The following is a 12,224-nucleotide window of genomic DNA, read 5'->3' as shown; positions in this document are numbered from 1 at the left end:
TCCTCCATTGACTCCTCCTCATCTTCCTCACAAAGTGTCCCCTGCCTAGGCCTTTGTGAGGAACCACGTAGCACAGACTGTCCAGAAGCAGATGGCATTTGTGACTCCTCATCCTCCACCTCTTCCAAAACCTCCTCCCTTAGCGCTTGCAGTGTTTTTTGAAGCAGGTAGATAAGGGGGATAGTCATGCTGACTAGTGCATCATCTGCACTCGCCATCCGCGTGGAATCATCGAAGGCACGCAAAACGAGGCAGATGTCCTTCATAGAGGCCCACTATGCGACTTGTTTGCGCCTGATGCAGCTGGTACTCCATTACTGCTGCCTGCTGCTCACACAACCGCTCCAACATATGTAATGTTGAATTCCACCTGGTGGGTAGGTCACATAGGATACGGTGTTCTGGAAGGCGTAATCGGCGCTGCAGAGCTGCAATGCGCGATCTTGCCGTGCTGGAACGCCGCAAGTGAGCGCACTCTGCGGACCTTGTGCAGCAGTGCATCAAGATCTTGATAGTCCCTCAGAAAGCTCTTCACGACCAAGTTGAACACATGTGCCAGACATGGGATATGAGTGAGGTTGCCTAGGCCCAGAGCTGCCACCAGATTTCGACCATTGTCACACACTATCAAGGCTGGCTGGAGATTCGCTGGCAGAAACCACACGTCGCTGTCCTGCTTGATGGCATTCCAGAGCTCCTGCGCTGTGTGGCTTCGATTCCCCAAAGAAATTAATTTCAGTACGGCCTGTTGACGCTTGGCCACGGCTGTGCTCATATCGGTCGTAACAGACTCCTGCAGCGCTGATTCTGAGGAACTGGAGTATGAGGAGGAGTCAATGTGTACAGACTGGATTCCTGCAATCGTTGGAGTTGGCAGAACACGTACAGCGCCACTCTCAAGATCTGTACCCGGCTCCACAACATTGACCCAATGAGCAGTGAGGGAAAGGTATCGTCCCTGTCCATGGGTACTGGTCCACGCATCGGTGGTCAGGTGGACCTTGCTACTGACGGCGTTTAGTAGTGCATGTTTAATTTTTCCCTCCACATGCTTTTGCAGGGCAGGGACGGCTTGCCTACTGGAATAATAGTGGCTGGGCACAGTGAATTGTGGGACTGCAAATGCAATGAAGTTCAGGAAGGTGTCAGTCTCCACCAGCCTGAATGAGAGCATTTCAAGGGCCAGTAATTTGGCAATGCCAGCATTCAGAGCCTGTGCTTGGAGATGGTTTGCCGAGTATGGCCGCCTTTTCTCCCATGCCTGTGCTACCGATGGCTGTAGAGTGGCCTGGGAGTGTGAGGATGAACGGGAACGTGGTGCTGTGGGTGGAATGTCACTGGATCTCTGGACAACAGTGCCAGAGGTTCTTCCATGGCGATCCTGTGAGGAAGCCAAACCAGTTGTGTGTGAGCTGGAGGAAGAAGCTACAACACGAGCTGAAGAGGTGGTAGGTGGTGCTGTAGGTTGGCCTACGTCTTCAGTGTGTCTCTGTGACTCCACCACGTGCTTGGTCCGCAAATGTTTCCACATATTTGTGGTATTGAGGTTGCTGACACTTTTCCCTCTTTTGACTTTCTGATGACACAGCTTGCATTTGACAAAGCAAATATCATCTGCAACTGTGTCAAAAAAGGACCACACACTGCAAGTCTTGGGAGCACCCATTTTGGCTTTTGGAAGGGGAATGCTCCTAACGGGTGTCAAAGTGGAAGCTACAGGCAACCAAGTCTGAACCCTCCCTCTACCTTTTGTTTTGGCCATTCAGGGAATCTCTTCCTCAGAGCTGCTCCCACCACCTTCCTGTTCCTCACTCCATGATGGGTCTAGGACCTCATCATCTACACTCCCCTCTTCAAACACCTGCTTCTCCTGGGTAGTCTCGCCAGCACCGTACGCACCAGAAAGTGGCACCTGAGTCTCGTCATCATCTGATGTGTACTGAGGTGTGCTGACCAAAGGCACTGGCCCACCCGCCTCTTCAGATTCAGAGGGACAAAGCAGTTGCGCATCACTGCATACTCCCTCTTCTTCACATTCTTGAATGCTGCTTGGCTGGCCCCCTCTTTCCAAGCCAACAGATTCAGAGAACAGAAGTAGAGACTGTGATGGCTCCTGTCCAGGACTCTCTGACTGCCTGGGCAATTTGGCAGGTGGTGAAGAGACAGATGGTTGCTCTTCAGTGCTCTGGCCCTGAGAGGACGTGGAAGTCATTGAAGTCGATGCGTTAGCTGCCATCTATCCGACAACGGCTTCAATTTGTTCCTCCCGCAGCAGTGGGGTACGGCGAGGTCCTACAAAGCTGCACATAAAGGACTGTTGCCTGGTAAAACTCAGGGATGCTGAGTCACTGGTGCCCGTAGCAGGCACAGAATCCCCACGTCCTCTCCCTGCTGAATCCCCACGTCCTCTCCCTGCTGCAACTCCTCACCCACGACCACGTGCCTTACTCCCTGCCTTTTTCATCTTGGTAGACTGATAAAGATAGGCAGAAAAGTACAAAGGGGGGCTTAGTGTGCTTGTTCCTGAACAGCTGCTAACAGGTATAAGAAACACTAATTTTATAAAGTGTGTGGACTACACATTAATATGAGCTAATGTGGCCTACACAACTGTCAAATGGAGTGTTTGGTGAACTTTATTTTGTTTTGTTTTTTCAAAAATCAAAAAGGATGTTACCTAAGATTTGAAAGTGATAGTATCACAAACTTTTTGGAGCTATTACAATGCAGGAAGGTAACCTACAATGCAAAAGATGAGGCTCCAAAAAATAGGGTAATACTAATCTGGCTGTGGCTGAAGGGCACAAGCCAGAAAAAAGGCTCCACTATCTACTCCTATATAGTGTTTGCAACCAACCAATGTCGATGGATACAGATGGATGCACACTAATAGGAGAATGAAAAATGAGCTGCAATATAAGAAAAATATGTGTGAGGCAGTGACGCACGCTGAGCGGCCTGTGAGAATCATGTGGGAATAGTGGATGAGGGCAGGTATATCTCGCCCAGATTCCTTTCCTATGTGGCCTAGTCTGGTCAGTATCGTACCTGCTTACTAATGAATAATGGGAGGTGGATATAAAAGGATGCCAGGTGGTTGTGTGAGTGTCTCAGCCTGGGAACACAGAGAGTCTGTCTGTGTGAGAGACACACGTGAGTGAAAGCAGTGCCCACTGCAACTGTGGTTTGGCTGGACGGGAGAAGCCCGCCAGTTGGTAGTTATGTGGTACCTTGTTTAGTTAGTGCCGGACAGGCAAGGATTTGTTTTATGTTTTATTTCTTTATGCATTGCTTTCACCATTAATAAACCTGACCCAGTGTCAGTTATACCCGAATCCCAGCTCTGCGCCTGAGTTTCATGCTGAACGCACGTGACCTTTGACCCCAGCAAAGGCGATCCCGGAGTGTTTTATCACATTGTGGTGGAGAACGCGGGCATCACGTTGCAAGCATGAGCATGGAGAACGTGGTGAAAGTGCTGGTACAGTCCACCGCCGTCCAGCAAGAAGCTAATCGGGTGATGATGGCCCAGCTGAAGGAGTTGGTGGACATGACAGCTACCGATCGTTCGCTTCTCCAGCAGGTGGCGCAGTGCCTGGCAAGCCTACATGAGGTTAACCTGGAAGCCGAGTCGAGAGTGATTCACGTGAGTCAGTACTGGCAGAAGATGACGACCAAAGAAGACGTCGAGGCATACCTCACCACGTTTGAACGGACGGCGGTGCGAGAAAAATGGCCGAAGGCACGATGGGCCGGCCTGATTGCCCCGTTTCTTTCCGATGAGGCCCAAAAGGCTTATTATGACTTAGAGCCTGAAGCTGTGCAGGACTTTGACAAACTGAAAGCCGAGATCTTGGCCCTGCTGGGAGTGACGACCGCTGTCCGTGCACAGAGAGTGCATCAATGGACTTATCAGCCGGATAAACCACCGCGGTCACAGATGTTCGACCTGATCCACGTGACGAAGTGGCTACAACCCGAGGTGCTGACAGCGCCAGAGATAATCCAGAGAGTCGTCATGGACAAGTACCTGAGAGCTCTACCACCAGCCCTGAGGAAGTGGGTAAGCCATGGAAATCCTACGACGGCAGATCAACTGGTGGATCTGGTTGAACGTTACTCCGTGGCGGAAGGACTCCGAGATGATGCTACCCCACCTCGTTCTTCATCGTCTCCACGTGGAACCGGTAAGACTGTTCCAGGGAGTAGGGGAGACGGAAAAATCCCTAAGACAGTGGGGGAGGAAAACGGGACTGCCCGCACTGCGAGGCCGAGAGTAGCGAACTATGGTCTAAGCAAGGGGCCCATTAGGTGTTTCCGCTGCCAAGAGATGGGAGACATTGTTGCGAACTGTCCGCTCACTACTGAACCCATGCAGTGCGACGTCACAGACTCTAAAAACCGCATGTCTATGGTTGCACGGGTAGTGAGTGTGAATGCTGGTCAAAAGGAGGTGGAAAAACACTTGTGTGATTTAACTGTTGATGGAAAAAATGTGGTGGTATTGTTAGACTCGGGAAGTGTGGTGACTCTGGTGATGGCCAGTCTGGTGTCAGCCCCGACTGGACCATCAGACAAATATTCCGTAACGGGTGTGCATGGAGACACCTGTTCGGACCTCACCACGGTCATATGCATTACTACTTCCTATGGGTCTGTGCAACATAAAGTGGGAATCGTCCCGGCGTTATTGCATGATGTTATCCTGGGCCGGGATTTTTTCCACTTCTGGCAATTGTGGGAGAACCAGTTGATACCCCAGGGTAATAATGTACATGATTCTTCTCCCCGGGCGCGTGTGGGTCCCGAACCCCTGGAAGAGGTCTCCCCGGAAGACTCGGGGGAAGAGTCTGCTGGAAATGACCTACAGTTCCCGTCTTCAGTCATGGCAGGTGATACGGAGGAGACCGGGGAAGAGGAGGAGGCCGACAGCCGTCCACCTCCCCGTTTGCCGGATTTAGAAGTTCAGAAAGATGACTTCCAAAGCGAGCAAATAAAGGATCCTACCCTTTCTCAGGCTAGGACAAATGTAAAAGTGATAAATGGGGTACCCGTAGAACCTGGCTCTAGGCTGGCATATTCTTACATGGTTCTGGAGAATGATTTACTCTATCAGATAGAGAAAAAGGGGGAAGACCCGGTGCAACTATTAGTCGTGCCAAAACCCTACCGGCGGCAGGTGCTGGACCTGGCCCACGGACATGTGATGGGAGGTCACCTGGGTGTCCAGAAAACCACTGAAAGGATATTACACTGTTTTGTTTGGCCAGGCATGCATCACGATGTTCGTGTATATTGTGAGTCTTGTCCTGACTGCCAAGCCTCTGCACCTAAGCCCCGGTTCTGTAGCCCTTTGGTACCCCTACCTATTATTGAAGTCCCGTTTGAGAGGATTGGGATGGATTTAGTTGGGCCCCTTCCACGGTCTGCACGTGGACACCAACATATCCTGGTCATCTTGGATTATGCCACTCATTACCCGGAGGCCATACCTTTGCGTAACACGGCCACCAAGACAATTGCCAAGGAACTGGTGCATGTGTTTAGTCGGGTCGGTATACCAAAACAGATACTCACCGACCAGGGGACCCCCTTTATGTCCAGGGTAATGAAGGAGCTCTGCCGATTGTTACAAATCGAACTGTTACGCACATCCGTGTATCACCCTCAAACAGACAGGTTGGTCGAACGGTTCAATAAAACTCTGAAGCAGATGCTGAGAAAGGTGATAGACAAGGATGGGAAGAACTGGGACTATTTACTTCCGTATTTGCTTTTTGCCATCAGGGAAGTGCCCCATTCTTCCACGGGGTTCTCGCCTTTCGAGTTATTGTACGCCCAACGTCCTCGCGGACTGTTAGACGTTGCAAAAGAAACCTGGGAGGGTCAGGTCACTCCATTTAAAACGGTGATAGATCACGTCACAAAAATGCAGGACCGTATTGCGGCTGTTATGCCTATCGTCAAAGAACACATGATGCAGGCTCAAGGAGCCCAAAAAAGAACCTATGATAGGGGCGCCAAGATCCGTACGTTTGCACCCGGAGATAGGGTGTTGATCCTGGTCCCCACGGTGGACAGTAAGTTCCTGGCAAAATGGCAGGGCCCCTTTGAGATTAAGGAAAGAGTTGGTGAAGTAAACTACAAAGTATACCAGGCAGGTAAACGGAAACCTGAACAGATTTATCATGTAAATCTGATAAAACCCTGGAAAGATCGGTCTGCCTTGTCAGCGGAGCTGGCCCGTCCCATCTGCTCGCATACCGTACCGGAGGTACGGGTTGCAGAGACTCTCTCAGAGCGGCAAAAGACTGAGGTCAGGCAGTTTCTACTTCACAACCAAAAGTTTTTCTCAGAAAAACCCGGGCAGACTACGCTAATGAAACATGACATCGTAACAGAACCTGGTGTCACTGTTCACGTGAAACCCTACAGAATTCCGGAAGCGCGCCGTGAAGCCGTTTCCCGAGAAGTGAAGGCAATGTTAGAGTTAGGTGTCATTGAGGAATCACACAGTGCTTGGTCCAGCCCGATTGTGTTAATTCCTAAACCGGACGGCACAATCCGGTTCTGCAATGACTTCAGGAAACTGAATGCGGTCTCAAAATTTGATGCCTATCCTATGCCCCGGGTCGACGAGTTAATAGATCGGTTAGGAAAAGCCCGGTATATTACGACACTAGACCTAACAAAGGGGTATTGGCAGATCCCTTTGGCGGAGGCTGCCAGAGAAAAGACGGCATTTGCTACGCCGGAAGGTCTATTTCAGTATGTGTATATGCCGTTTGGACTGTACGGAGCACCGGCGACCTTCCAGAGACTGATGGATCGAGTCCTGAGGCCGCATAGGCAGTACACTTCGGCCTATTTGGATGACATTGTCATTTACAGCTTGGACTGGGAGACTCATCTCCAGAAAGTACAAGCTGTGATTGACCACCTGTGGGAAGCAGGTCTAACCACGAACCCCAAGAAATGTCATGTCGGGCTAGAAGAAGCCCGGTATTTGGGGTATGTAATTGGGAGGGGTGTTGTTAAACCCCAGGTTGATAAGATTCAGGCGGTTCAGGACTGGCCACAACCTGTCAACAAGAAGCAGGTGCAAGCCTTCCTGGGGATTGCCGGCTATTATCGCTGGTTCATACCCAATTTTGCAGCCATCGCTACCCCCCTGACGGATCTTACAAAAGGGAAAGGCTCCGTCATGATTAAATGGAGTTTAGCGGCTGAAGAAGCCTTCCATAGCCTAAAACGAGCACTTTGCTCTCAGCCCGTACTGGTGACTCCGGACTTCCGCAGCGAGTTTGTGGTACAAACGGATGCCTCTGATACCGGTATCGGGGCCGTACTCTCACAAGTGAGGGACGGAGTGGAACACCCAGTCCTCTATCTCAGCAGGAAGCTGAATAAACACGAGCAAAGGTATGCAGTCATAGAAAAAGAGTGCCTCGCCATTAAGTGGGCTCTAGAGGCCCTCAAATATTACCTGGTGGGCCGAAAGTTCAGGCTGATCACTGACCATGCCCCTCTCAAGTGGATGCACTTGAACAAGGAACGGAATAGCCGGGTGACCCGGTGGTTCCTTGCCCTGCAGGCCTACACTTTTACGGTGGAGCACCGCCCAGGGGTACAGATGGGGAATGCAGATGCCCTGTCCCGAGTGCACTGTTTGGTGGGTGTCATTGCTCGACCGGAGTGGTCTGAGCAGAGGGGGGGATATGTGAGAATCATGTGGGAATAGTGGATGAGGGCAGGTATATCTCGCCCAGATTCCTTTCCTATGTGGCCTAGTCTGGTCAGTATCGCACCTGCTTACTAATGAATAATGGGAGGTGGATATAAAAGGATGCCAGGTGGTTGTGTGAGTGTCTCAGCCTGGGAACACAGAGAGTCTGTCTGTGTGAGAGACACACGTGAGTGAAAGCAGTGTCCACTGCAACTGTGGTTTGGCTGGACGGGAGAAGCCCGCCAGTTGGTAGTTAGGTGGTACCTTGTTTAGTTAGTGCTGGACAGGCAAGGATTTGTTTTATGTTTTATTTCTTTATGCATTGCTTTCACCATTAATAAACCTGACCCAGTGTCAGTTATACCCGAATCCCAGCTCTGCGCCTGAGTTTCATGCTGAACGCACGTGACCTTTGACCCCAGCAAAGGCGATCCCGGAGTGTTTTATCACAGGCCTACAACCAGACGTAGCTGTAGGACACACTACAGTGTGAGCTGCACTCACACAGAGAGACCTCTCAGACAGCCGTGAACAGTGCAGAAAACTGGGCACTAGCACTGAAAGGCTGAAGAGAGGCTCCGCTGTCTACTCCTATAGTGTTTGCAACCAACCAATTGAGATGGATACGGATGGATGCACACTAATAGGAGAATGAAAAATGAGCAGCAAAAAAATATGTATGAGGCAGTGACACACGCTGAGCGGCCTACAACCAGACGTGGCTGCAGGACACACTATACAGCTTGAGCTGCACTCACACAGACCTTGCAGACAGCTGTGAACACTGCTGCAAGGCAAAAGAAAGCTACAGTGGTTTATTATGTAGCCTGGGTAAAGCACAATATGATTTTGAAAATCGCTATCTCTAACTGTCCCTCAGAGTCTTGAACAGCAGCCTGTCCCTAACTGAATTCACAGCAGAGTGAACCCGAAATGGCGGCGGCGGCTTTTATAGTGCATCATGACATCATTTCGGCAGCCAATCACAGCCATGCCATTACTTAACATGCCTACATGCCTAACAGGATGTGCCCACACTTCTGAGGATTGTCATTGGCTGAATTAAATCAAACTTGCTCATAGCATTATGGGAACTTCCGATTCCGGTATTCGATATGCTAAAAGTATCGGAACTCAGTATCGGAATTTCGATACCGCGAATATCGGCCGATACCCGATACTTGCGGAAACGGAATGCTCAACACTAGTTATAATCTGACTCGCTTCTGTGAAAGACATTCCTGATTTTTTTTTTTTTACCTCCGATCACTTACTATTCTTCTTTACAGTATTGTCCCTACTCCGTCCTCCTGGTTCTGACCTGGCTACCCAACCATTCTCTTGCCTCGGGGTCACTTTTCCAGATAACAGTTCTTCCCAGGAAGAATTCCAGTTGACCCTATTGTATAACCTGATCCCTGTACAGGAGTTAAAGCGTGAAGGCTAGAGTTAATCTGAAATGTGCCAGACTGAGTGGCTTGTAAAAGTCTGTCCACGGTGGCTTATTTGAGCCTATGACAGACATAACAATATGTACATGATCAGTCTATATGCCTCCCATGTTCTTTCTTCCATGCTACAGTGCTTGTACCAATCAGAGCGTGCATGACATGAAATCACATATTAAAATTGATTACAGGCCTCTTTATGAGTCTCTACTGAAAATATAACTGAAAATGATTGGTGACAGACATAATGAAACATGAACCTACAGAGAAGATGTATTGTTATACAGAAATGGAAATTTGAAAGCGCAAAACCTGGTGGTCTAACACCATAAACTATCAGCCCCTCTATTGTGATCTACTGCCTTAGTATGTCAATAATTGAATTTTGTTACAGTTTGTATGGAAATGTTATAAAGTATATAACAAAATAAATATCAATATAATTTCAATGCAATGTTATTTAATAATAGTAAAATCAGTTTTATTCTTGGCAGATGACTGTACCAGGAGCTCCGGCGAACATGTGATATCCTCAGATTTTGCAGCTGATAATTGTAGTAGAACATCTGATACATGTGAAGAACCTTTAATTTTTGCAGATACACCACAAGCTCATCTAAGAAAATATCTGTCACCTGATCCTTTTCAACCAGTCCTCTCTTCTGCTTTCTCAAAGACAAATATGCAAAATGAAAGTCAGAGAAGAGTTGCTGAAAATGAAATAACTTACATAGGGGAGAAATCATTTTCATGTTCAGAATGTGGAAAATATTACAGTACTAAATCAAACCTTGTTGCACATCAGAGAATTCACACAGGGGAGAAGCCGTATTCATGTTCAGAATGTGGGAAATGTTTTAGATTGAAAGCACAAATTGTATTACATCAGAGTATTCACACCGGGGAAAAACCATTTTCATGCTCAGAATGTGGGAAATGTTTTAGATTGAAAGCACAAATTGTTTTACATCAGAGAATTCACTCCGGGAAGAAACCATTTTCATGCTCAGAATGTGGGAATTTTTTTAATCAGAAAACAGATCTTGTTACACATCTAAGAGTCCACACAGGATATAAGCCATTTTTATGTTCAGAATGTGGGAAATGTTTTAACCGGAAAACAGATCTTGTTAGACATCTGAGAGTTCACACAGGAGATAAGCCGTTTTCATGCTCTGAATGTGAGAAACGTTTTAGATTGAAATCCCAACTTGTATTACATCAGAGAGGTCACACAGGGGAGAAACCATTTTCATGCTCAGAATGTGGGAAATGTTTTAACCGGAAAACAAATCTTGTTGCCCATTTGAGTGTTCACACAGGAGATAAGCCATTTTTATGTTTAGAATGTGGGAAACGTTATACGAAGAAATCCCAACTTGAAATACATCACAGAAGTCATACAGAAGAGAAGCCATTTTCGTGCCGAGTATGTGGGAAATGTTTTACAAACAAATCACATTTTGTTAAACATCAAAGTCGTCACATTCCATTTTCATGTTCAAATTGTGGGAAATGTTTTAATCTGAAATCAAGACTTGTTGTACATCAGAGAATTCACACAGGGGAGAAGCCATTTTCATGTTCAGAATGTGGGAAAGGCTTTAGGGATAAATCACAACTTTCTATTCATCAGAGAATTCACACAGGGGAAAAGCTGTTTTCATGTTCAAATTGTGGCAAATCTTTTCATCGGAAATCAACTCTTGTCAGACATCAAAGAACTCACACAGGGAAGTAGCCATTTATTTTGTTAATTGTTTTATTAACAACATGTAAATAGAAAAATATATTGTCACTAGTGAAGAGTGAACGTGTTTGGATAAGGCATTACCTGAGCATGCTTGTGGGCTAACTAAGTGTGTTTGGCATACTCTAAAAATTTGTTTGATTCCCCGATGCTGCGAGAACCAGAACCTGTTGACCCCAGTATGCTCTCTAATTCAGTATGAAGCCAGGATTGGGCTCTCCAATACAGTATAATGTACCCACTGTGTCTGCCAATATAGTATGAAGCACAAAATGTGGTTCTCAATACATTTTCGGGTTCCTTCTCATGCAGGAAAATGTACAGACACAATTAAAAAAGAACCTAGGCTTGTTTTCATTATGTGCTACCTCAATCTGTGCTGTGTGAGGACTATGGCACCACACAGAAGGCGTTATGATATTGTTTGTTGCGCCAAAATTTACACGTGCTGGCTGAATAATGCGGCCACAAGCTGATGGCTCCCTGTTCCACTATTGTATGCAACTGGATCTGTGTCCTGAAGATGTAGATACCATTGGACGTGAGAATGTTCAGCACTGGATAAGAATAGTTGGTAATCAAATAGTGGCCTTGACAGTTGTCCCAATTATGTACAATAAGTTTTGCGATATATTCACAAATAAGTACAAGAATAACTGAAATATAAGCAACAAAAAGTGAAGTCATGGTCCAGATTGTCAGTTTGAGCCATTACATTTGATACAGAGCAATAATTTGTAATGTGTCCTCCAGGACATATTCCTAAACCACATTATTCCTATCGGAGTGGTGTGCACCTTTAAATACCAGGAAGTAAAGATATTCGCAGGGCTCCCGTCCAGTTGTCACAGATTACTGACCTGTCTGAGCCATCGCAGTCCTGCAAATCTTTACACCTATCTATAGCTAGTACTTCTTTGCAGTCTCCCTGCCCCTTTGCCCTGCTAGTAAGTAATGTAATCATGTCCAGTGTGTTCATGTATGTTTTAATATCGGTGAACAACAATAATGAATAAAAATAAAGTATATTGTGATATTGTATTAGCCAGAAAAATCGATGTACAGTGGCATGTAAAAGTTTACGCACCCTATGTCAAAATAACTGATATTTAAACAGTTAATCTAGGCCTTTCCTAACGATGATACTGAACAAGCCATAAACCTAACAGGCTAATTAAAGTCTGAAACCTTGGTCAACGTTAACTGAGCACATAAATCTCCAAGGGTGCTCAAAGTTTTTTTTTTTTTATCGTTTTCATAATATTAACATGTATATCAATCCTGTGATTTACATAATTTC

The 12,224-nt window shown here is 46.9% G+C and overlaps 1 protein-coding gene across 1 annotated transcript in view; it reads left to right on the top strand.

Annotated features, from left to right (window-relative positions):
- Positions 1-11,965, top strand: part of LOC141073801 (uncharacterized) — a 68,125-nt gene extending 56,160 nt beyond the window's left edge. The window contains exon 7 of the mRNA XM_073561246.1: positions 9,669-11,965. Within this exon, the coding sequence (XP_073417347.1) occupies positions 9,669-10,915 (1,247 nt within the window). The 3' untranslated portion in view covers positions 10,916-11,965. The remainder of the gene's footprint in view (positions 1-9,668) is intronic.
- The last annotated feature ends 259 nt before the right edge of the window (positions 11,966-12,224 follow it).

Source organism: Dendrobates tinctorius, unplaced genomic scaffold (genome assembly GCF_039654945.1).
Source record: "Dendrobates tinctorius isolate UK_male_01 unplaced genomic scaffold, ASM3965494v1 ptg000014l, whole genome shotgun sequence".
NCBI classification, from domain to species: domain Eukaryota; kingdom Metazoa; phylum Chordata; class Amphibia; order Anura; family Dendrobatidae; genus Dendrobates; species Dendrobates tinctorius.
The sequence above is the reverse complement of the archived record's forward strand: the minus strand, read 5'-3'. Positions and strand labels throughout refer to the sequence as shown.